Source organism: Mirounga leonina, unplaced genomic scaffold, assembly GCF_011800145.1.
Source record: "Mirounga leonina isolate KUSES-001 unplaced genomic scaffold, KU_Mleo_1.0 Mir_153, whole genome shotgun sequence".
NCBI classification, from domain to species: domain Eukaryota; kingdom Metazoa; phylum Chordata; class Mammalia; order Carnivora; family Phocidae; genus Mirounga; species Mirounga leonina.
In genome coordinates this window covers 5347938-5375477 of record NW_023270387.1, presented here as the reverse complement: position 1 = coordinate 5375477, position 27540 = coordinate 5347938, and the positions used below count along the sequence as shown (strand labels likewise).

The 27540-nt window shown below is 38.6% G+C and overlaps 1 protein-coding gene across 1 annotated transcript in view; it reads right to left on the bottom strand.

The window, feature by feature from the left end:
• CUL5 (cullin 5) overlaps window positions 1-27540 on the bottom strand; it is an 88952-nt gene that overhangs the window by 25955 nt on the left and 35457 nt on the right. The window contains exons 4-8 of the mRNA XM_035008851.1: window positions 23600-23776; window positions 21483-21624; window positions 19930-20075; window positions 19767-19847; window positions 986-1079 (exon numbers count right to left, since the gene is read on the bottom strand). Of these exons, the coding sequence (XP_034864742.1) occupies window positions 986-1079; window positions 19767-19847; window positions 19930-20075; window positions 21483-21624; window positions 23600-23776 (640 nt within the window). The remainder of the gene's footprint in view (window positions 1-985; window positions 1080-19766; window positions 19848-19929; window positions 20076-21482; window positions 21625-23599; window positions 23777-27540) is intronic.

Here is a 27540-nt window from a genome sequence, read left to right as displayed (position 1 = left end):
CTGTTATACCATTTTATTGACCTTCACAAAAATCTTACTGCACAGAATTGGTTACCACTAAATAAATTCTTTTGAAGGGAACCCAACATGGACTTAGAAATAACTCTGTTTGGCCTAGCATACAAAAGTCCAAATATTTCATTTATGCCAATGAGCTTTTTAGTACAAAATTACAAGTGTATGAACCTAAGTGAACCGAAATACATACTTTAAATGCAACTAGAGATTAAACAGGACCTTTGCAATTATACACAATGAAACCTGGACAGGAACAGACCCAAATGTTAAAATATGGGTATTAAAGAGGGCACGTATTGAATGGAGCACTGGGTGTTATACGCAAACAATGAATCATGGAACACTACATCAAAAACTAATGATGTACTGTATGGTGACTGACATAACATAATAAAATAAAATCTTTTTTTAAAAACGTCATCTCCGTGTAGTTAGAAATATAGGTAACTTTTACCATATTGGTTGTAATGCACTCACAACCTCCCAAAATATAACTTTATTAAGAAAACACATCTGTAATAAAAAAGTACACTTGCAGAAATCTTAAATTGTAACATATTTTAGGGGAGAGGGACGAAGATCATTAACATGGAGTGTTGTATTACTTTCTAAAAATATTCGCCACAAAGTTCCAACAAAAGTCAAATACCTAGTTCTAGTCTCTCCCAAATGTTTATCATTTAAGTGAGTCTTTAAAAGCAGAGCCCTACATCTGAGAACAAACTGAAATCTACCCCCATCCTCTACACACAAGTACAGATACCTAAGAGTGGAATGTTTAAAATGTAAATTTATAACCTTCTTTACAGTACTGTGTTAAATATTTTATCATTTTCTTTAAGCACAGTTTACTGTAACAAATATTACCTACACAGAAAAGGATGATCTAACAGCAACTTATTAAAAGTAATCAGCTTCAAAGATACCCTCTTAAAAGAATGAGAACTTTATGTGATGTTTTACCTACTTTCAGTTTCATTTCGCTTGATCATGCCTTGGCACTCTGCTAAGATAGTCTCTTTAAAGGATGTCACCAGGGCATTTACACAGCATTCCATGAGCTGAAATATATCAAAAATTGGTCAAGGCTAATAGAAGCACAAACCTACTCCACTCCACTTTGCTTTTTTAGCTCCATAAAACCATATTGTTCAACAACAGCAAAAATTAAGTATAATGAAAGTAGATCTTACTTACCTTTGCTACAGGGGCACTGAAGATGGATACTCTATACTAGTTCACCAAGGTATATTTACCCCAAGAAAAAGGCTACAGAACTTACGTTCTCTTTAGAAATTTTAATAGAAGTCCCCAAGGAGGGGAGGAAAAAAACTGGAAAATATACAAAGCAAAATGAAAAAAATAAACTTTGATGAATTCTTATCTGGAGAAAACATGTGTTAAAATTAGATTCTAAAATTCTAAATACAGTCATTCAACAAACCATCACTGGATGCCTACTTCGTGCAGGCAGCAGAGAAGTGGTTAGGAGACAAAGAAGACTAAGATATAACCCCTGCTTTGGAGGAGGAGCACTGTCTAATGAAGGGTAGGGGAGAAAGCAAACATAAACTAATAAATACAACTCAGTTAAGTGGCAAAATACACACATACACTCATACTCATGCCCAACAAACGAAAAAACAGGCAGAGGAACTAAATACTTCTGGGGTAGTTAAAAAAGTCTCAACTACAAGATGCAATCTAAATTGAATCTTGAAAAATAATTACAAGTCCAAAATGGATTGAGTATTCTAGGAATAAGAAGAAACTGAATATGGTAGGCAAGAGACAGAGAGTGGAAGAAAAAATGAGAAAGGCAGGCTGGAACCAGATTGTAAAGGAAAATCTATGGTTTGGGATTTTTATTCTATAGGTAGGGTAGGGAACAAAGAACCAAAAGTTTTAAACAGGAGATAAATGCAATGAAGGTCTACTCCCCCTAAGAGTGGACTGGTCAACAAGGCTGTTGAAATATTCTAGGTAACATGGCCAGGGTCTGGTGTTCTAGGCGGTCCTCAATAGAACCCACCCACCCCACCACTGCTCCCTCATGTCATGGAATTACTTATTCTTCTTGCAGGCATCAATTAAAATGAACAGGTCGTGAGCACTCAAGCACAGTACACCAAGGCTGATATATATCTTCTGAAATAAAGATCATCTGTCTGTACTAAGGAAGGGAATTATGTGCGTCTTAAAAGTTCTGTTAAAAATTCTCCTTGGAATTGACATAATGCTGATAATGACTGAAGCTAAATTTGGGTAATGGGAATTCATTATACTATTCTGCCTACTTTTTAAATGTTTAAAAAATTTCTGTAATAAAAAGCTTTTCTCAGGTCCCTTTTTGAGAATTATGCTAACAACTTTAAAAACCGTGGATGTCAATTTCCTAAGAGAAACAATACACACAAAAAGTGCTTGAGAATTTCTGCCTTGCCAAGGTGGGAAGGTCTGTCCCAACTCCTGAGTAATCTCCCCCGGTACCAGCTCAGACCACACGACCAAGCACTCCTGCCCACAGCAGCCAGGCCAGACTGACAACAGGTGAATCTAACTACACAGAACTCGGGGCAAGAGAGAGAAGGTGCAGTCAGAGTGAGACCCAAGCCTCTGTCCCTTCATCCCCAGTTTCTATTTCACTGAAAAGTCACAGCTGTGTGACTGGGTAGGAGTCCAACTTCTGCAAATTCCAAAACTCCAGCATGGGCTTCAAGCTGTTGTTCTGAAATGTGTTAATGGCTGTAACCAGCTTTCTTTAACAACACAGAACAGAACAGAAAAAAGCAGAGTACGTCATACATAGTAACAGTGAATGTTATTCCGTAGAACTTTTGCTCCAGATATGTGCAAATAAGCAGAGTGTATACTAAACCACAAAATAAAATGCCTTTCTTTTTGTGGGTTACAATGAGGATTAAAAGGAGAGGACAAGAAAATCGAAGAAACTAAGCAGAATCTAGTAAGTCTTAGATGACAGGAGCTAGGGAGTCTGTTGAGGCAGTTTCTGGTTTGAGAGGCTTAACTATTATAATAAGAGGTATCTTTTAATGAGCACTTAGTCTGTACCAAGCATTGTGCTAAATGCTTTACATACATTATCTTATTTAACCCCCATGACTGCCTTAGAAAGTAGGTATTTAACACATAAGGAAACAAGCTCAGAGAGGCTAAGTAACTTGCAAGTGTTACACAGTTAGTTAGTGTCACATGAGACCAGGTAGGTGACTCCAAAGTCTATAACTTCTGTTACTACATTAAGAGAGCAAGTATATATTTAGCGATGGCTACATGCTAACAACTGAATTGAGTGCTTTAAGGAATAGAGAAGTATAAAACATGGTTTATACCTTCAATAATCTTACAGTCCAGCTGGGGACATGTACGTACACATCTAAAAATCTGTGTATAATTCCCATATAACAGAGATACATTGAAAGAAGTTCAACTCGCAAATAAAGCAAAGAAGTGGAAATAAATACATCATTATGACACTATAAACTTCACAAGGACAGAGACTATGTTTGTCCATAGCTGTGTATTCATGGCCCCACAACAAAGCAGTCTATAATTTGCTACTAAACCTAGTGGTAAAAACAACAGGTACAGTGGAATTTGAAGTAAGAGGAAACTGATGAAGTCTACAGAATTTGCAGTGACTTTATCACAAGATGGACTATAAGGATTCTGAAGGATTTAAACAGGCAGAGGAAAAGTAGAAAGGAAAACATTAAGAAAACAAGTAAAAAAAATTCTTAAAAATGAATCCAAGGGAAAAAAATGAATAGAAAGAAGTTTAAGAATAAGGAACGATTTATTGGAGTTGAAGGACTCTTGCTGGACAGTATTAAGTTAGAAAAATAGGTTAGGGCCAAAATATGAAGAGTCTTGAACATCAGCTATAAGAAATAATGATACTATGGTTTCTGAATAAGAATAATGAAAGTGATGTTTATGAAAGATTAGCTTGAACTCACAAAAGAAGAAATATAATTGGCCCATAATAAGAATAAAAATGTCTAGCCTCAATAACTTTTAAAGACACATAAATTTTTTTTTAAATCTACAATACTAGATTGTTACAATTAATAGACTGACAAAACCCAGATTAGCAAAGATAAACAGGCACATTGTTGATGGGAGTAAGAATTACTGCATTTCAGGGCACCTGGGTGGCTCAGTCGTTAAGCGTCTGCCTTCAGCTCAGGTCATGATCCCAGGGTCCTGGGATCGAGCCCCGCATCGGGCTCCCTGCTCAGTGGGAAGCCTGCTTCTCCCTCTTCCACTCCCCCTGCTATGTTCCCTCTCTCCCTGTCTCTCTCTGTGTCAAATAAATAAATAAATAAATCTTAAAAAAAAATTACTGCAGGGCGCCTGGGTGGCTCAGTCATTAAACGTCTGCCTTTGGCTCAGGTCATGATCCCAGAGTCCTGGGATCGAGCCCCACATCGGGCTCCCTGCTCGGCGGGAAGCATGCTTCTCCCTCTCCCACTCCCCCTGCTTGTGTTCCCTCTCTCGCTGTGTCTCTCTCTGACAAAAAAAAAAAAAATTACTGCATTTCTGAGGATCGGTTTGGTATTACGTAGCTATTTGTAAAGATGCATACCCTTGGCTTCATCATTTCCTGTAAATTCCATTCCAAGAGAATGCCCCATGTGCACATAAAAGTGTTAAAAAGATAAAGGCATGTAAGGATGTCCCAGGAAGTAATATTCATAAGGAATAAACTATAATAACAATAATGAAAATGCCCATCATTAGGTTAGGTGTATTTATGAAATATATATGATAAAATACAGGCATTGAAAATAATGTTACAATACACTTCTGTGTTATATAGGGTAAAATATGCATGACATCATAAATTTCTTTGAAATGATAAAAGGAAGGAAGGAAGGAAAGGGAAGGGAAAAGAGAAAAGAGAAAAGGAAAGGAAAGAAAACAGGCAAGGAGCAAGGAAACAGAACAAAACAATGATTGCAGCTGAAACCGGAGGCTGGCTGTGAGGGCTAGCGTTCGCTGTACTATTTTCTCCACTTTTGTAAATATTTGAAAACTGTCATAACCAGGCTTTTATTTTTTTAAATAAAGAGATTAATTATGGTCTAAATCCTTGTGAGATGAAAAACCCTTTAGAGAACTATTTCACTTGGGCAAAGAGAAGAAAGGGAGACTGCGTGGTGGTTTTCCCCTTGTTGCAAATGAGTCTTGTCTTTAAAAGAGGGTCAGTTCATGAGGGCAGAGACCATGTTACTCCTCTTTCATGTTTCTTTCCCATCATTTACCAAAATACTACACAGTCAACCCTAAATATATACTTATTTGAAAAATATGTCTCGAAGGGAAAGGGTAGTGATAAACCATCTCTCTCACCTTGTATTCCCTTTCTGTCTCCTTTTGCTAGCTTCCGTGAAGAAAAAAACTTTTTGCCACATGCCATCAACTCCTGTATTTTGCCTGAGATGAGCACAACTTCTAAATCCATAGAAATCTCTCCCCAGAGGTCTGCAAGGTGAAACACTTTAACTATCAATGTGCTTGATGTTTTACCTTTTCCTCTATAGCAAAACTCTTCAAAGATGATGCCTGCCATAAAACACAGCAGGCACTCAGTATTTGTTGAATGAATGGATGTATAGGTCTGTGAAGATGAAAGGTGGGACAGGCAGGCTAATTGATGGAGTAGAGTCCTTCTTTTACTGGTATTCAATTTGCACAATTAATTCTACTTCACTGAAATTTATTACAAAGCAACAAGAATGGTTCTAATTTTCGTTATTTAAATCTGTACAAGTAATAATTTGCTTTAGCTCAACTATAAAATAGGAGATGAACTAAAAATTATCCTAGGTTTCTCCACTTTAAGACTTTACTTTATCATTATAAGGTCTTTAACCATATAAGGAGATCTGTAATGTATTCAAGAATTAATTTATTCTATGCGTGGTAGGTTATTCTCAAAATTAATTTCCCTTGGCCTTTTTAGCTTGGTTAAGATTTCTTTATTTTACCATTATAACTAGTGGTACTTGTTTCATTTCTAAACTATTTACACAGTAACTATACAGAGCAATGAAAACTCAGACTTACTCACCTTGACTTTTTCGAAATTACCCTCAATATACTAAGATACTAAAGGTTAACAAATACTTACTTTAATGTTAATAATCTATGATTTGTGACCTGGTTGCTAACTCAAGTTTTTTTAATCAATGTTTTGTATGGACAGTAAGATAGTTCCTATCTGTCTTAGAATCATTAACTTTCTTCAAACCTGAGCCCTAACAGTAAAAACTACCATGCCAGGCACAGTGTTTTATTAAACTCTGACAACACATGTGGGTGTTACCCCATTTTACAGTTAGGAAAACAGACCACAAAGGCTGAATAACTTGCCAAAGAGCACACTGCTGGTAAAATGACAACAAAGGGATTCAAATCCTCATCGGATTCTAACATGTATACTCCTACCTACTATAACACACTCCTCGTCAGTGCCTTGGTCACCGTGAAGAGATGGAGACCTGCCACCACCAATCCATTCTTGATTCCATTACTCTGCTGTATAAATAATCCATTTTATTTTAGTGTCACTCTGAAGACAGGAACCAGATCTAGGTTATTACACACAACTCACACAAGGCCTAGCATATTTTAAGTGCATAATAAATACGAACTGAACGCCCTCAGGAAATGCCAAGGTATGTAGGACAATCACCTAAAATATGAATAGCCATAGAAAAACTTTTAAAGTTATTTTAGTTTAAGTTTTCTTCTCATTTCTTTCTTATTATGTTTCACCTTTTTCTGTCAGTCATGTCTCTTCAGCAGACAGCTCGAAGCCTCTCCTGGTTCCACACACTGCCACTCATGCGCTACAGGACCATCCAACGATAATCAAGCTTACCAGAATTGTGTGCATAACTGGATCTGAGTGGGGCTACGTGGCTCTCCCATAAGCAAAACTAGAACCGGGGCCTCTAGGCTTCTAACGCAACACTTAGCCGCTCGGGACTCTTGGACTGACTTTTCAGGTTCTCCACTGAACAGCAAGTAGCTCCAGTTGCTATGAGGGCTGTCCTCTGGATAAGTCAAATTCTTCTATATCATATATACTTCAGACACACACTGACACTGAAATACGCTCGCACACGGGGGCAAAGACACATACACAAAGCATCAGACCCAGGCTTGGGCCCTCAATTCGAGCTGGGTCGATTAGAGCGAGGTTGATTAAAACCTTGGAGCCAGACTCTTGTCTTCGTTCAGATCACACACTGAAGGAAAAGCTAATCATGGTCCCCATGTCAACAACAACAACCAAAAAGATGAACTGCTGTCGAAGATAACAGAGCTAAGAGTAGAAAAACACACATGGGGAAAGTTCTCACAACGTTCCAAGTTCCTAAATCCAGATATCCTTCATTTTAGTCTTAGCTTTGCACTTTCCACACTGGATTTTACATGAACTAACACATCTGCCTTTTTTTGTTTGAGATGGGTTCCTGCTCCTTGCCACCAAGAGTGCTAACTACGTATGTGTAAGTGCAATACATATATAAAAAATTATGTATCAAACTTTGCAGCTCTTCTTTATACACCCCCACAGTGCTTAGCATTATCCTTAGGAACTCAGGACCCAGAGCTGGACTTAATTAGAAGCCCAACTTCACTATGTCCCAGCTGTCTGAGGCCAACCTCCTGCAGTTTCTGACCCTGTTTCTTCACCTGTAAAGGAGAAACAATGACAGCACCTACCTACTCGTTCTCCCTTTGAAATACATCCTGAATTCCTCCACTTATATATCCATCTCCACTGCCATCAACACCTCTCATCTCGATTACAGTTTGTCATCCAAATACCCCACTGCAACCCAAATGCTCTTCCATAATGTGAAAATCAAATCACAGCTCTCTGCTTAAAACCCTTCAACAGCCCCCACCGCACTGAGCTCCTGCCCCCCTCCCTTCACCCACCACACAGTGGCCACCCTAACCTTTCTCTGTTCCTGAAACAGGCTAAGCTCATTCCTGATTCACAGCCTTTACACTTGCTCCTCCCTCCACCTGGAAAGCTTTATCCCAGATCTTCAAAAGATAAGACCTCATCATTTGGGTCTCAGCTCCAGTATCACTTCCTGAAAAAGACCTTCCCTGACCATATTCCATAATGCAAAGGCAACAGTAGAAGCATTACCAGCGCCAATGCACTCTCCATGGCATTCGTCTCTTTTATAAAGAATCACCTACACTGGGACACTGAAAGGACTTGGTACATATTTCCCTGGGAGCGATTAAAAATATAACTGGCTGCAGGGGCGCCTGGGTGGCTCAGTCGTTAAGCGTCTGCCTTCGGCTCAGGTCATGATCCCGGAGTCCTGGGATCGAGCCCCGCATCGGGCTCCCTGCTCCATGGGAAGCCTGCTTCTCCCTGCTTGTGTTCCCTCTCTCGCTGTGTCTCTCTCTGTCAAATAAATAAATAAAATCTTAAAAATATATATATAATCGGCTGCTTGTACAAGCATAAAGATTTGAGAGACAAACGAGCTGAGACAGGGCTGAATGAAAGGAAGAAGTAAAACTCCACCATTTACAGATAATAGTATACTTTATACAGAAAACCATAAAAATGCCACCAAAAAACTGTCAGAATAAACAAATTTATTGAAGCTGCAGGATATAAAATCAATATACAAAAATCTGTTACATTTCTTTACAGTAATTACAAACTGTCACAAAGAAAAATTAAGGGGGTGCCTGGGTAGCTCAGTCGTTAAGCGTCTGCCTTCAGCTCAGGTCATGATCCCAGGGTCCTGGGATGGAGCCCCGCATCGGGCTCCCTGCTCAGTGGGAAGCCTGCTTCTCCCTCTCCCACTCCCCCTGCTTGTGTTCCCTCTCTTGCTGCGTCTCTGTCAAATAAATAAATAAAAACTTAAAAAAAAAAAACAAAGAAAAATTAAGAAAATCCCATTTACACTTGGATCAGAAAGAATGAAATACCTAGGAATAAACTCAACCAAGGAGGTGAAAGACCTGTACACTGAAAACTGTAAGGCACGGATGAAACAAACAGAAGACACAAATACATGGAAAGATATTTGCTGCTCACAGAATGGAAGAACAATAGCATTAAAATAACCACACTACCAAAAACATGCAAACTCAATGCAATCTCAATCAAAAGTCCAATGGCATTTCCCACAGAAAAAGAACCACCAAACCTACCACTTGGAGAGAACCACAGAAGACCCAGAACAGTCAAAGCGATCTTAAGAGAGAACAACAAAGCTGGAGCATCACCTTCCTGATGGCAAACTACGTTCCAGAGCTCCATCGTCCTCAAAACAGACACAGAGATCAGTGGAACAGAACAGAGAGCCCAGAAACAAACCCACACGCATACGGTCAGTTAGTTCACAACAAAGGAGCCAAGAATATACAACGGGGATGGACGGTCTCTTCAATAAACGGTGCTGGGGAAACAGGACGGCCACGTGCAAAAGAATGAAACCGCACCACTATCCTGCACGATACGCAAAAGTTGACTCAAAATGGATTAAAGACTTGACCCTAACACCTGAAACCATAAGACACCTAGAGGAAAACCCAGGCTTAGGTGAGCTCCTTAACATAGGTCGTGGCGATGATTTTTTTGAATATGGTACCCAAAGCAACAAAAGCAAAAACAGACAAGTGGACCACCTCCAACTCCAGAACCACAGCACAGCAAAGGGGCCCACGAATGTGATGAAGACAACCTTGTAAAGGGAGAAAATCACTGCACGTCATGGATCTGACGAGGAGCTAACACCCAACACAGACAAAGAACTCCTACAACTCAGGAGCAAAAAATAAACAATGCGACTGAAAAACGGGCAGAAGATCTGCACAGACGTTTTCCAAAGAAGACACACGGAGGGCCAACAGACACATGAAAAGGTGCTCAACGTCACTCATCATTGGGGAAATGCATATCAAACCCACGTGAGCTATCTATCACCTCACACCTGTCAGGATGGCTAGTATCAAGAAGGCAAGAAAGAACAAGTGTTGGCCAGGATGTTGTGAAGAGGGAAACCCTGTGCACTGCTGGTGGGAAGTAAAATGGTGCAGCTGCTGTGGAAAACAGTATGGAGGTTACTTGAAAAATTAAAAACAGAACTACCATATAACCCAGCAATTCCACATCTGGGTATTTATGTGAAGAAAACAAAACACTAACTTGAAAAGCTAATGCACCCCCTTGTTCACTGCATCATTTACGATAAACAAGATATGGAAACAACCTAAGTGTCTACCAATGGATGAAAAGATAAAGACCCTGTGATAATATATATACACAATGGAATATTATTCAGCCAATAAGAATAATGGGGCCTTGTCATTTGCAATAACTTGGATGGACCTTGAGAGCATTATGCTGAGTGAAATAAGGCAGAAAATGACAAATACCATATGAGCTCTCTCATACGTGGGATCTCACAAAAAAGAGAGAGAAATAAAACCCCCAGAGAAGAGATTGGTGATTCCAAGAGGCAGGGGGCTAGGGGTGGGGAAAATGTATCTTGTTTTTAGCTTAAATAAATTGAATAAAAATTTTCAAAAAATCGTTTTTACTTGTTTACTAGTCTTTATCTGTCTTCCTCTATCTGAATGTTAACTCTGTATGAGCAAGGACTTCGTTTTGTTCAGGGTGTACCCCTTCCAATCTGCCTCGCCACGAACAGACACTAGATACATATTTACTTAGTGAATGATGCTCACTAAACATAGGTCAAATGGTTTCATGAAGAAGAAACAATGAGAGGACTGTAATCTCTAGCCACAGGATCCTATTCCCCATAAACCCAGGGCATAATCACCAGCAAACAAACAAATCCTTAGATTATATATCTTGACCCATATCCCATGGCCCATCACACTGGACGAAGAGCAGTCCGACGGAAAAAGCACTAGTTTGGAGCCAAGCGACAGAAGCTGTAACTCATCATTACTTATGTAATACTGAAGACAGCGATTTTTCATTACTTTTCACAAAGTGCTGCATAAGGAGGGTGATTATTATGTATACACACTGCTCTCCCCAAAATTCTAACTTGAAACTCCTTAGGAGTCCTTAAGCTCTTCCAAAAATTGGAGAGAGCTCTCACAATTAGCTCCCCACTGACTCTCTACTCAGATTATTCCAATAACCCAGGCTCAAATCTTTCAATCATCCTACAGGCCATTAAAATGTCTTTTAGGGAGCACCTGGCTGGCTCAGTCAGTAGACCATGTGACTCCTGATCTCAGGGTCGTAAGTTCAAGCCCCGCACTGGGCGTTGAGCTTAAAAATAAATAAATAAATGTCATTTAATTATTTCTTCAAAATGCCTCTCACATCCCTTCCTTCCCATTCATTTTTCATCATGTGTCTAGTTGAACCCCTTTTACCACATTTGTGACAACTAAAAGCAAGTCTCTTGCTTCTTTAAACCCTGTCATACACACGACGGCAGATGAATCCTCCCAAAGCACAGCTTTGATCCCGAAGTCATAAACTTTCAAGTCTCTCCACCACCAAAGCACTGGTTCTCCAACCTTCAGGCCCAACACTCCCTTTGACAGCAAATCTTAAACTGAAATTTACCTACATATTACTTCAAGAACATTGATATAAATCTCTAATTATAATATACAGCAGAAATCAAAGGACGGCTCTTTATAATAAGTCAATATGTATTTCAACCTGTAAAGACGTGGCCACAACCAAACGGGAAGATGTAATGAAGCAGTCAGGCGCCCACACCTCTGTGTGACGTCACTGGGAACGGGACAACCACGAACGCGGGGCGGCGCAGGTACGCCAGCGACCACGTACCACGGCAGCACCACTAAGGGCAACTAAACCTTCTGCAGTAGATACAGGTTTAAAGCCCAAAGAGCAAGAAAAATATTATCTTTCCCTAACTTACACAATATCATCACTGGAAAATAAAGTGTATTGTTAATATCATGTAAAAATATTTTGGTTTATAAGTAAAATACAATTCAGTTTTGTTTTGTTTTTTTTTAAAGATTTTATTTATTTATTTGACAGAGAGAGACAGTGAGAGAGGGAACACAAGCAGGGGGAGCGGGAAAGGGAGAAGCAGGCTTCCCGCCGAGTAGGGAGCCCGATGCGGGGCTCCATCCCAGGACCCCAGGATCATGACCTGAGCCAAAGGCAGACGCCTAATGACTGAGCCACCCAGGTGCCCTACAATTCAGTTTTAGACTCAGGCATAAACAAGATTTCAGTGGGACCACGGACTCATTCCTTTTGGGAGGTGATCTAATTTTTATTTATGTGGGACAGTCTGAGAACTGAGAGACATGTAGCATTCCTGACCTCATTCACTAAAAATCAATCACTGTGACAACCCAAAAAAGCCTCCACAGATTTGTATAATACTTCCTAGAGGTAGATGGTACCTTCATGGAAAACCCCCAGCCTAGAGATCTCAGTTCAAAATATATTAGCCTAGTTCAAAACTATTAATCTAGAATCCAATGTTCTCCACAATGAGACTGAAATCTGCCCTCTCCTTCTCCAGACTAACTTCCAAACTTTCCAACACACAGTCCAGGTGTCAGAAAAAGACAGTTTATCTGCTCCCCCCTTTTTTCCCTACCTTTTGCTTACTGGCATCTTCATGTTGTGATATTTAAACAACTCACAGCATGACTAACTTCCCATTGATTCGTCTCTGTCATATTCTGTTGTATTAATGACAAGCAATTTCAAGTAAAAATCTATGAAAGGATCCTAAAGATATTCTCGTTACATAATAAATTTAACATCTAAACATTTTACATATAAGAAACTTAGAGGAGGGGCACCTAGGTGGCTCAGTCGGTTAAGTGTCTGACTCTTGATTTCGGCTCAGGTCATGATCTCAGGGTTGTGAGATCGAGCTCCACATCAGGCTCTGCGCTCAGTGTGGAGCCTATTTAAGATTCTCTCTCCCTCTGCCCCTCCCCTGCTGCAGCCCGCTCTCTCTAAAAAAACAAAACAGAACAAAAACAAACAACAACAACAACAAACTATGAGAGGAAAATCTTGGGAGTAACTTTTATTGGCTATATAGGATATGTCAAAATCCCTTTGGGGCACAAATGTTTATCCATTAAAAAATGGGACATTGTGTTCATTCCTAAAATGGAAGAATGGCTTAATGTGAGGAACTCTGATAACATAATTTACTGAATTAGTCCAATGAAGGAAAATGCCATGTCAACTCCATCCATGCTTCCCACATTAAAAAGGCATTCTTCATAATGTGTTGTTTTTATTTTTATATTTTATTTTGATTTTAGCATTACAGGAAAGTTGCAAAAACAGCACAGAGTGCCCATACATACACCAGCTTGTTTCCCCCAATGATAATGTCTTACACAACTACAGTATAACTACCAAAACCAGGAAAACAGTATACTACTATTAACTAACTACAGATCTTATTAGAAATTCACCAGTTTTTCCACTAATGTCTCTTTCCTACTCCAGGGTCTTATCTACAAGCCCACACTGCATTTAGCTGTTGCTTAGATTTCCTACTCTCCCCCAGTCTGTGGCAGTTCCTTGGTCTGTCTCTCTCTTTTTTGCTTTTCTGGTCTGTTATGATTTTGACACTTCTAAAGAATACTAGTCAGTTATTGTGTAGATTGTCCTCCAATTTGAGATTGTTTAATCTTTTCTCATTAGAATAAGGTAATGCATTTTTGATGAGAACACCACAGGAATGAGGTATTCTTCTCAGTACATCATATCAAGAGGTACATCATGTCAGTATGTCCCTATTACTGGTGATATTAACATTAATCACTTGATTAAGACAGTGTCTTTTGGGTTTCTCCATTGTAAAGTTACTATTTTTCCCTTAGTAAATATCTTGGGGAATATACTTTGAACTGTTAATGTACTCCATTTTACCTCACATTTTTGGCCATTAATTTTAATATCCATTAGCGGAGCTTGTCTGCAACAGTTATTACTGTGATATTTGCCTAATCGTGATTATCAATTTCCCTCCATGTTTATAAGGTGGAACTCTTCAGTAAGAATGAGTTTGAGCATTTTCCAAATGTTTGATTGCCAGTATTAGGTATATATTTGTGTCATCTCTCTGTATCTTTTCCCAATATTTTTCTATCAGGTTCTTACCCATTTTTGTTCCTCAATTTTTAAAAGTTCTTTATATAGCAGGGCTAATAAGCCTTTCTCTGTGATAGGTATTGCAAATACTTTTTCCCAGATTGTCAGTTATCTTTTGACTTTGTTTATGGTTCTTTTTGCAATTTTTTAAAAATGTAGTCATTCATCAATCTTTCCTTTTACTGGCTCTGAATTGTGAGTCATGTTAAAAAGCCTTCCCCTATACCAAGGTTAAAAGAAGAATTATTCTTGTACCTATATGATTTCATGTTTAGCATTTCAATCCTTGACCCATCTGGTGTTTATTCTTCTGAATGCTGTAATATACAAAATCATCTTTTTCCAAATGGCTACTGCGTTGTCCCATCACCATCTTCTTTTTTTTTTTTTTTTTAAGATTTTATTTATTTATTTGAGAGAGAGAGAATGAAAGACAGAGAGCATGAGAGGGAGGAGGGTCAGAGGGAGAAGCAGACTCCCTCCCTGCCGAGCAGGGAGCCCGATGCGGGACTCGATCCAGGGACTCCAGGATCATGACCTGAGCCGAAGGCAGTTGCTTAACCAACTGAGCCACCCAGGCGCCCCCCCATCACCATCTTCTAAGTCTATCTCTACCTCCAATGATTTGAGATCCAACCTTTGTCACATAAAATTCTGGACTGCCTACTCCATCTCCCTGGTCCACTATCGATTCATGCGCAATTACCTCACTATTTTATAGAGGATACTTTAATGTTTGGTAGGGATTTCTCCACACAGTTTGTCTTTTCCAGTGTTTTCCTGGCTATTCTTACATGTTTATTTTTCTACATGAACTTTCACATCAACCTGTCCTAACTTTATTAAATAGTTGTTAGAATTTTCATTGGCATTACAGTGAATTTATAAATTCATTTAGGGAAGAACTGAATCTTTATAATTCTAAGTCCCCACAGAATTTAAGAACAAAGGATGTCTTTCCATTTTTTCAAGTCTACTTCTGTGTTTTCTCAATGTTTAAAAATTTTCCTTTTACAGGTTTCATACATTTCTTGTTAAATTTATTCCCAAGTATTTAATTTTCTTTATTACCATAAGTGATGTTTTCCTTAGTATTATATCCTGTTTATTATTTGTGTATAAGAAGACTATTGGTGGGGCACCTGGGTGGCTCAGTTGGTTAAGCAACTGCCTTCGGCTCAGGTCATGATCCCGGAGTCCTGGGATCGAGTCCCACATCGGGCTCCCGGCTCAGCAGGGAGCCTGCTTCTCCCTCAGACCCTCTCCCCTCTCATGCTGTTTCTCTGTCTCTCTCTCTTTCTCTCAAATAAATAAATAAAATCTAAAAAAAAAAAAAAAAAAAAAGAAGACTATTGGTTTTTGCATGTTAATTTTATATCCTACTACTTTACTGAATTGCTTTATTGTTTGAGTTAGTTTTATCATTGATTATCTGGAGTTTTCTGAATATACTATGACATCATCTCCAGAGTTTTACTTCTGCTCACCCATTCATATGCCTCCAATTGATTTCTCTAGTCTAACTGCAGAGGTTAATGCCTCTTATACAATGTTAAGTAGCAGCAGAAATGGTGGGCATCCTTGCCTTGTTAAAGATCTAAGTGGATGGGCACCTGGGTGGCTCAGTTGGTTAAGCAACTGCCTTCGGCTCAGCTCATGATCCTGGAGTCCTGGGATCGAGTCCCACATCGGGCTCCCTGCTCGGCAGGGAGTCTGCTTCTCCCTCTGACCTTACCCCCTCTCGTGTTCTCTCTCTCATTCTCTCGCTCTCGCTCTCGCTCTCAAATAAATAAAATCCTTAAAAAAAAAAAAGATCTAAGTGGAAATGACTCTAGTATACCTCCATTAAATAAGATACTGGTTTTAGGACTAAAGTATATACATTTCTGATAATATTCTTTATAAAAGAAGAATAAATGGTTTCTTAACGTAACAAAATGCATACATCATGCCAAAATCCAACACCATGCTTAATGATGAAAATGTGGAAGCATTCCCATCAAAGACTGAAGGAGCAAGGATCCCCATATTTAACATTTCCCCCCAAATTAACTATTAATAGATTTAGTCTATTGAAGGAAATAGGAGATATTAATAATAGAAAGGCAAAAGCATCATTATTTGCAAATGATGTAATCAGCTGCTTGGAATACCCAAGATGATAAAACTCTGATAAACAATGAAAGAATCCAGTGAGCTGCTGAGTACGACAGTAATATTACTTGGAATGTACATCTGACTTTCAGGAGACCTGGCCTCACAACTGGGTACTGCCTAGGTGAGATCTTCTCTACTATACACAATACAGGTCCAAAACCTTGTTTTTCTGCATATATTAAAAACTAGTCAGGTTTAAAGAACTGGTATTGATTTATACCAACTAAATACAAAGAAGGTAACTGATAAACCACAATAATTTGCTAATTTACAGAGAAAAACATAAATGCCAAAAACATACATACTTTAATCTTAAATTCTGATGTGTATTACTGTATAGCCCCATAGGAAGTGACTGTAACAGTAAAATATATTTTCCTACACTGTAATTGTTCTCCAATAAGAATAGTCTAACAGGTGAGTACATACCATTGCATGTTCTGATGGCTGATAATTCTTCTCAGAGAATTTAGGGCAGTAAGTCTGTTCTGAATAGTTTATAGTATGGAAAGTGACTTGTTTCTTACTAACTATTCAAATAATGCTGTTCATACTTTATTTCTATCAGGACCTGGTGATTTTTTGGTTTACTGTTCCTTCCATCACAACATACTTCATTTTAACATATATCATTTCTCTTTGAAAACAGAAACTATAAATTAACAAATATATATAGTAAATGTTATGTACACAGTATAAGGGCCTTAGCTCAGTGAGGTATATAAATAGTAATGCATCTTCATTAAACCTGAAATTCCCAATGTTATAACTAATCCTACAAATTTGGTACTTGATTTCTCCTCTGCACCAAATATTGCTGTACAAACTACATACTAATCTACGTTGTTAAAAGTTAAGAGAGTGATAACCTTTGAAGAAAAAGATGGTAAGAGTAATTTGGAGGGGGCATGATGAGTGATTTCGGAACTGCTGGTAATTCTTGTGTGGTGATTTTATAGGTATGTTCACTTTGTAATAATGCATACCTGAGATTTCTGTGCACTTTTCTGTATACACCTTATTACTTAAGTCAAGAGTTAATTTTTAAAAATAAGCAGACGGGCGCCTGGGTGGCTCAGTTGGTTAAGCGACTGCCTTCGGCTCAGGTCATGATCCTGGAGTCCCGGGATCGAGTCCCATGTCCGGCTCCCCGCTCAGCAGGGAGTCTGCTTCTCTCTCTGACCCTCCCCCCTCTCATGCTCTCTATCTCATTCTCTCTCTCAAATAAATAAATAAAATTTTTTAAAAAAATAAAAAATAAAAATAAGCAGAAAATTGAAACAAAATAAAAACAAACCACACAAGAAGACCTCCCACATCCCAAATAAAGTCGTTCCTTTGGAAGTATGCTGCAGTGCACTGAGGGTCTCTCCGCTGAAAACTGTAACGAAAAAACTTATCTTTGAACCCTAAAGTCATTCAGCTTGATGAGATGCTCACACTATTTGGTAACTGTGGAAAAGTAAATTCACATCTTCTATTTTAACTTTTTTCTGTGTGTGTGTGCGCGTGCTCTGAAGTAGAAAGGGAGGGGCGCCTGGGTGGCTCAGTCGTTAAGCGTCTGCCTTCGGCTCGGGTCATGATTCCAGGGTCCTGGGATCGAGCCCCCCATCAGGCTCCCTGCTTGGCAGAGTCTGCTTCTCCCTCTCCCTCTGTGACCTCTCTTGCTTTCGGTCTGTCTCAAATAATAAAAATCTTAAAAAATAAAAAAAAATAAATGAAGCAGAAAGGGAGGCTTACTTGTTCTATATCAACTGTCATGTGTATTTGATTATCTCTACCATTCTCATCCTCTTTTTAATGCTTTCTCTTATTTTTAGACATCTGTAGTTGAATCCCCTTAGGCTTCATATAGATATGATACAACTAAGTCATACAAACTAGAGGAGAAAAACAACAATTCTATCTTACAAAACTGCAACATCCCCACCCAGATGCTATGGGCACATCAACCAACTCAAACTTGTCACACTAACTCCTATTTCTCTCTCAGGACTGAGACTTACTCTTCTATCCAACCTCCCTGTAGCAGCTAAATTCCTCCAGGCCAAAGCCTCAGAAACATTACTGACTCCATTCCCTTTAACATCCAGCCCCACACATGACACCATGTTCCACCTCTGGGAAGTCTTTTCTCTCTACTCTTCTCGGCTACATCCTCAACCCCCGCATGAATTATTGCAAAGACCTCCTACCTTCTACTCTTCTCTCTCCCCCATTCTAATTCATCTTTCAAATCGTCACCAGATTAATCCCCCTGAAGGGATGACTGTGAGCATGGCACACTTGCTTAAAAAACATTCAATGGCCTTCCCTGCATTCTGGATGAAGTCCAAGCCTGGCTTTAAATTTCTACAGAGAATTTCTATAAACAACCATGAAATCAGCCCTCTTTTCTGGCCAACATGAAAGTTATTTTAACCACTAAAAGAGGAAATATACTGTACTTTATTAAAAAAAAAAAAATCCAATTCAACCTGTTTTCTGAACAAGGCATAAACATGACTATCATTCAAGATGGAAGAGTCGAAGAAAAGTCAGGAGCAAATAAAGAAATAAATAAATCCATCCACAGTTGGAAAATGTTTGGTCACAGGCAAACAGGAATGTTGCCTCCTTGAATGTAAATCTAAATCTAGTTCCTAGGCTCCAAAGACTGAAGGGAATTAGAGTAAATACCATTGCTATATATGAGCGATTTCTAAGACTCTCTGCAAGCTTGACTCTTATTTTCCTTACTATAGCACATTTAGGTCATTCTCCATAAGAAAACACTCAGGAGAGATACTGTAACATGGCTACTACTTCTGATCAGTTTTGTTTTGTTTTTTGAGGAACTTACAGTATAAAGAAAAACAAAATAACAAAATAAAGACTGATGTTCCCTGATCAAGTAGTATTTTATCTCTTGACAAGTTTGAAAACGTCCTCCCATAACAAGAATAAATATCCCCTATAAGTAATGATTTAATCGGTACTCACTGATTCAGTGTTCACAGCCACTTTACAGAACATAATCACTGTGAATAACAAGAATCAACTGTATCTCTAGGGAGCATATTTTACTTGCAACATGAAAATCACTAAAATGGTTAACTACAGATGCACATAAAACATAATACAAGGAGACTGTTTAAAAATTAAGTACATTAAATGTAGTAAAGTCTAGAGCAGGGATGGCAAACAGATCTCATCTTGCACATCAGCTCAAAAGAACGATGAATGAGTTCTGCATAAGGTGACTTTGGCAGCTGTGCCCCGGAATACCAGGGAAAGAGTACTAACTGCATTCAGTAATGCCGGTCAGAGGTGTGAGAAGGATGAGTAAGAACACTCGCATCAAGTATTTGCCATCCCTGGGTTACTGTACTGGAAATAATCTCCAAGAATACACAATCACACAGTTACTTACTGCTTCAACAGAGTTACATTCCCGTCTGGTTTCTAAATAACGTAGTGCTCGTTTTTCTTCTTCTTTTAATTTAGCATCTGCCTGCCCAGAAGCAAAATAGCAATCATTTTTAAGAATATCAACGGATGAGCTCAAATTATCACATTACTAAGTTCTGACTTACATATTTCATATAATTCTGTACACCATTTTGTTGTAAATACGAGGGTGCCTGTGTTCTATAAAATCTCTCTGTTGAATCCAAGTATGCCTTCTCAAAATTGTCCCTATAAATTTGAAGCTTATCTTCAGGATTAGAACAAAGGTTAACTGAAAAACAGAAAATAAATTTTACTCTAATTATGTTTCAAATCAGTATTTTGAGTACAATAAATGAAATAACAAATAGTGAGGAGTCATTATGTGCAAGGGACTGTGACAATGCTCAAGAGAACATAAATCATATAAGACAAAATCCTTCTGTGTTAAGAGACTTAAAAAGGTAACAGCACAAAGCACTGAAGTGACAAATAGTACAGATAGCATGGGCCTATTGTATTTCTGAATAGGAAACAGAATGACTTCCAACTAGATGGTCAAGAAACCATTCATAGTTGAGACAGGATTTGAGATAAGTCTTAAGGAAAAACTATAATTTACACAGAAGCTAGTAAAATAAGTAAATATGGGGAAGTACCAAATCACAAGGCCAAGTCAAGGTAAAATGACCACGTTGTCTGAGTGGACTGTAAGGTTAGCAGAAAACAAGGTAGAAAGGGAAGTTAGGAATGGTTGTGGAGAGCCTCAGCACTCAGACTAAGTGACCTGATTTCAGCGTGGTGTACCACTAAATGCTAAGAAAAATACTAACAAAACAGTACTTAAAAATTAATCTTGTGAACAGTTCACGGGTTAAATTATAGCAATAAGATCACTATAAGAAGACTATTTCAAAAGTCCAGAAGCAGAGTTTACACAGTATAAACTGGTGGTAGCTGAAATGAGGAGGAATAAATTTCAATGACATGGCTGCTGACGAAAGCCTAGAGACTTTGATACCTAAAGAAATATGGGGCAACAGAAAGAGCCAAAGATAGCTGAAGGTTCATTAATACAAAAAAATTCTTACCGAGGCATACTTTGTGCCCACATTCTATGTTCAGTGTCAGCAACACAGTTAACTAAAGTATGATGACAGGGAGGCATCGGTACTATGAAGCAGTGTGAGAGGGACCTGACCTAGTCTGGGAATTAGGAAAGGCCTCCGCCAGCAAACAGGATGAGGATGAGCCACAAGTAAAGCGGAAAGAGGAGTATTCTCAGAGAAAACAGTGTATCTGATTTAAAGAACAAATGAGAATATCACGGTCAGAAACTGAAAAGTTCAGAGAGGAACGTGTACATGGAATAAACGTACTTCCTGAAAATGTAAGTACAAAACCAGTTACCACCTTTTCTGAGTTCTTGATTCAAATCTACGGTTTCTCTAATTTAGGTCACTAAAAGGGTTCACCAGCCAAGAAATGAGTGAGATGGAGAAAACCAGTATTAACCACAGGAATATGGATTTTTTTCTATATTTCCTCGAAGAGATTTAATACCTTCTGTGGGCTCTTAAAAGCATCTGGCACCCAAAGTAGATGTGACTATTTGATAGCACAAATAACTGATCGTACTATTCTGTAATGGTCTCAGAATTTCCGTAAAAAGTTATGATCATAAAAGTTCAGAACATACCATAGGATTCTCTTACTCCGATGACCAGCTGAGAATCAAAAGCTTCTCCTAATCTTTCAGCATGTACCAGCTTCATTGCACTATCTTGGAGTCTGTTTTTTATATTTGAAAAGATGGACTCATTCCATGTATCAAGCATGAGCTAGGACAAAAAGAAATATGCAATCATCTTAATTATTAATATACCAGGTACCATACAGAAACAAAAAATTTGAACTATAAACACTGGAAAAGGAAATCAAATTCTTAGGCCTATATTCACTTGAATACTTCAGGGAACTAGTGTATTTAAGTTTGGTTAAATGTTAACTTATTTACGGGATTTCCCATCTGAAAATAGTACAAATAATAATACAAATTTCAAGTGGTTGTTGTAAAAATTAAATATAGCAATACATGGAAAAGCTCACCTCTCCTATAGTTATAAGGTTAAATTTCAGTAATACTGGTGTTTGGAATGCTCATATACATATTTGTATAATAAACACATGATAAATGCAAAAAGCACCAAATGAAAACCTGTGTGATACTGGACCTACAAATCCACCTGACAGATGTTCCATTTAAATGATGGCAATGTTATACCCATATCCATATGTATTATCATTCCAAGAAACTGTGTCAGATACAGAAAATATATTAATGACAAGAGCATCAGCATCAATGATAACATTAGCAGGTATACAACATTCACTACATACCCAGCACGCTCTAAGTACTTTTCACACGTAACTCATTTAATCCTCAAAACCAACAAATAGGTACTGTTAGCTCCCTTTTGAGAAATTAGAATCTGGGACACTGAGAGGAAAGCTAGTTTCCCCACCCTTATACAGCTCACAAACGGCAACACTGCGATGTGAATCCAACAGGTATGGTCCCAGAATCTATGCTCTTAATCGTTAAGTGATGCGGATTCCTATAATCCGTAGGGAATGGTATAAATCAAGAATAACAAAAAAACAAGAGAGTATATGATTATGGAACTGCAAATTAAAAAGCATCTAGAAGTACTTTTCTTTTTCTTTTTTGGGGGAAGGGGGATAATTTCTCACACTGCAGTTATTTCTACCCCCAGAGAACCCCTGGGTATCTAAATTCACAGCATCCCTGTCCACATCAGCACAAAGTTTAGAGTTGGGAAGGGGCAGGATGCCTTCGCCACTATTTGAATGCCTGATTTTGTTGCTATAACCTTCACAGCAAGTAGCAAGTTGCTTCAAGTCCAAGAGGCACTTTTCACTTTTTTATTTTTCAAATCTATGTTTCCACTTGATTCTCAGAAGCAGGAATACATATGCGAAATGAGGACAGAGAGTTTAGGTCATAACTGATTGAAGAGTTGAAAAGAAAACCTGGGATTCCACTTTCAGAGCTGAGTTCTTTCCATTAAATCACGAGGGGTTACTGGACACAGACCTTCTAACTAGAAACCATGCAAAAATATGAAAATAAACACAGTACATAATGAGTTCATGATAACTGGAATCAAGTAAAAAGAAGATCATGAAGATAACAATAATTTAGCCACAATTAAACACAAAGATACAAGAAGGTAACCTAACGAGAGATTTTTGAAAGAGGAAAAAAGTAATTTCTAGGAAGGTAAAAGTAACAAAGAAGAAGAAGGAAATAGAATACTGAAGATAAAACCAGGAAAAGGAGAAAGCAAGGCGCTAACATCTGAGGACACAGATCCACAACTTAACACCACACAACATAACGAAAGAGGAGTGCAGCTAAACGTGGAAAAGAAGAAAGTTGGTAGTATTCAGTAAAACCCAGCAAGAGTCAAAAAGGAATTTATAGATCGAGTAGAAAAACCACTTAGGGTGCCTGGGTGGTTCAGTTGGTTGAGCAACTGCCTTCAGCTCAGCTCATGATCCTGGAGTCCCGGGATCGAGTCCCGCATCAGGCTCCCTGCTCGGCAGGGAGTCTGCTTCTCCCTCTGACCCTCCCCCGTCTCATGCTCTCTATCTCATTCTCTCTCTCAAATAAATAAATAAAATCTTAAAAAAAAAAAAAGAAAAACCACTTAAAAGTCTGAATTACTTTCTAAAGTTGTAAAATTACCCTCTTTCTGAAGATTAGGGTAAAAAATGCAAAAAGTAACTTACTTTTCGAACAATACTGTCTTCTACAGTTGATTTTTTATTGCTGCCCTGTTTACCCATTAAAGTAATCTCCAGTTGACAAAAAGGCTTCGGTAAAATATCGCACTGTGTAAAGAATTTTCGCCATTCAACAATATATGCTTTTAGCAAAGCTGTATCATCTTGATGGCTCAGTACTCGCTGAAAAAAAAGAATCATATGAATTTGAAATAAACACAGGTAGGTGCTTGAAAGAATAACAGAATATATTCATGCTATAAATATAAAATATATAAAATTATATATATAAATATATATAAACATATATACAATGTATAAAATTTATATAAAAATATTTTATTTATTGTATAAACTATATGGTATCCAAGAAAAATTAAAGCATGTTCACAAAGACTTACTCTGGCAATGATGTTGGTACATACATAAAATCATAATGTACACATGAAACTAATAAAATGTTTTATGTCAGGTATATCTCAATAAAAAACCCTAACACCCTATATCCTTAAGCTATCACCTTTTTATCCTCCCCTAACTACCATTCCCATCCATCCCTTCCCCAACCCTAAGCAACCACTAATTTACTTTCAGTGTCTATATACTCACTTGTTCCAGACTTTCATATGAATGGAAACATGTAATATGTAGACATTTATTTTATTTTTTTTAAGATTTTATTTATTTTTGAGAGAGGGCGTGCAAATGAGGGAGGGAACACGTGCACGAGTTGGGGGGCAGAGGGAGAGAGAGAATACAGAGCCGACCACACACTGAGTGCAGAGCCCTATACAGGGCTCGATCCCACCACCCCAAGACCACAACCCTAGCTGAAACCAAGAGCTGGACTCAGTCCACCTGACTGAGCCACCCAGTGCCCCCAACAAGGGGCCTGAACTCATGACCCTGAGATCAAGACCTGAGCTGAGATCAAGAATCAGAAGCTTAACCGACTGAGCCACCCAGGCGCCCCATAGTACGTAGACATTTATAATTGACTTTTCATTTAACAGTTTCAAGGGACCCCCAAGTCCTAGGATGTATCAAGACTTTATTCCTTTATGGCTGAACACTATACCATTTTATAGATACACCACATTTAGTTTATCTATTTTGTCCACTGATGGACATTCGGGTTGTTTCCACCCACTGGCTATCATGAAAAATGCTGCTATAAATATCTATGTCCCCAAAAAAGTTCATGAAAAACCTGTGCACAGTCACCAAGAAAAAAGAGGACTCAAACAGTATCAGAAATGAAATAGGAGACATTACAGCTGATAAGAGAAATATAAAGGACTGGGGTTCCTGGCTAGCTCAGGTGGTAGAGCATGCAACTCTTTTTTTTTTTTTTTAAGATTTTATTTATTTATTTGAGAGCGAAAACAAGAGCTGGGAGCAGGGAGCCCAAACAGGGCTCAATCCCAGGACCTTGGGATCATGACCCAAGCCCAAGACAGACATTTTAACTGAGCCACCCAGGTGCCCATATTTTATTCTTTCTGATGCAAGTTTAAATGGGATTGGTTTTTAACTTTCTCTTACTGATAGTTTTAAGCGTATAGAAACGGAATAGATTTATTTTTGTATATTAATTCTGTATCATGCATCTTTACTATATTCGTCTGTTCTGACAGTTTTTTGTTAGAATCTTCATGGTTTTCTCTATATTATGTTATCTGCAAATAGTGACGGTTTTACTTTTTATTTTTTTAACTTCTTCCTTTTCGACTTGGATGCCTTTTATTTCTTTTTCTTGTCTGATTGCTACCAGTACTATGCTGCATCAAAGTGGTGGGAATTAGCATTTTTGTCCTGTTCCTGATCTTAGAGGAAAAACTTTTAGCTTTTCTCCATTGAGTGATTTTAGCTGTGGGTTTGTCCTATACTGCCTTTATAATGTTGAGATACATTCCCTTTATACCAACTTTTTAGGAGTTTTAATCATAAATAGATGTTGCATTTTGTCAAATGGTTTTTCTGCATCTATTTGAGATGATCATACGATTTTATACTTTATTTTGTTCATGTGGTGTTTCACAAAGGTTTGCTTGTGGATGTTGAACTAACCAATCTTATATCCCTGGAACAGATCCCAGGAATACCTAGGAATAAACTCAACCAAGGAGGTGAAAGACCTGTACACTGAAAACTGTAAGGCACGGATGAAACAAACAGAAGACACAAATACATGGAAAGATATTTGCTGCTCACAGAATGGAAGAACAATAGCATTAAAATATCCACACTACCAAAAACATACAAACTCAATGCAATCTCAATCAAAAGTCCAATGGCATTTCCCACAGAAAAAGAACCACCAAACCTACCACTTGGAGAGAACCACAGAAGACCCAGAACAGTCAAAGCGATCTTAAGAGAGAACAACAAAGCTGGAGCATCACCTTCCTGATGGCAAACTACGTTCCAGAGCTCCATCGTCCTCAAAACAGACACAGAGATCAGTGGAACAGAACAGAGAGCCCAGAAACAAACCCACACGCATACGGTCAGTTAGTTCACAACAAAGGAGCCAAGAATATACAACGGGGATGGACGGTCTCTTCAATAAACGGTGCTGGGGAAACAGGACGGCCACGTGCAAAAGAATGAAACCGCACCACTATCCTGCACGATACGCAAAAGTTGACTCAAAATGGATTAAAGACTTGACCCTAACACCTGAAACCATAAGACACCTAGAGGAAAACCCAGGCTTAGGTGAGCTCCTTAACATAGGTCGTGGCGATGATTTTTTTGAATATGGTACCCAAAGCAACAAAAGCAAAAACAGACAAGTGGACCACCTCCAACTCCAGAACCACAGCACAGCAAAGGGGCCCACGAATGTGATGAAGACAACCTTGTAAAGGGAGAAAATCACTGCACGTCATGGATCTGACGAGGAGCTAACACCCAACACAGACAAAGAACTCCTACAACTCAGGAGCAAAAAATAAACAATGCGACTGAAAAACGGGCAGAAGATCTGCACAGACGTTTTCCAAAGAAGACACACGGAGGGCCAACAGACACATGAAAAGGTGCTCAACGTCACTCATCATTGGGGAAATGCATATCAAACCCACATGAGCTATCTATCACCTCACACCTGTCAGGATGGCTAGTATCAAGAAGGCAAGAAAGAACAAGTGTTGGCCAGGATGTTGTGAAGAGGGAAACCCTGTGCACTGCTGGTGGGAAGTAAAATGGTGCAGCTGCTGTGGAAAACAGTATGGAGGTTACTTGAAAAATTAAAAACAGAACTACCATATGACCCAGCAATTCCACATCTGGGTATTTATGTGAAGAAAACAAAACACTAACTCGAAAAGACATGCACTCTCATGTACACTGAGGCATTATTTACGATAGCCAAGTTATAGAAATAACCTAAGGATCAACTAATAGATAAATAAGACAAAGAAAATGTGGTATGTATACACAATGGACTATTACTCAACCATTAGAAAAAAAATGAAATCTTGCCATTTGCAATAACAAAGATAGATCTTGAGGGCATTATGCTAAGTGAAATAAGACAGCAAAAGATAAGTATGATTTCACTTACACGTGGAATTTAAAACAAAAACAAAAAACCCAAGCTCACTGATACAGAGAACAGACTGGTAGTTGCAAGAGGTAGGGAGTGCTGGGTGGGGCACAAATGGGCAAGGAGTCAAAAGGTACAAATTTCCAGTTATAAAATAGGGCGCCTGGGTGGCTCAGTCGTTAAGCGTCTGCCTTCGGCTCAGGTCATGATCCCAGGGTCCTGGGATCGAGCCCCGCATCGGGCTCCCTGCTCAGTGGGAAGCCTGCTTCTCCCTCTCCCACTCCCCCTGCTTGTGTTCCTGCTCTCGCTATCTCTCTCTCTGTCAAATAAATAAATAAAATCTTTAAAAAAAAAAAAAAAATTTCCAATTATAAAATAAATAAGACTGAGGAAG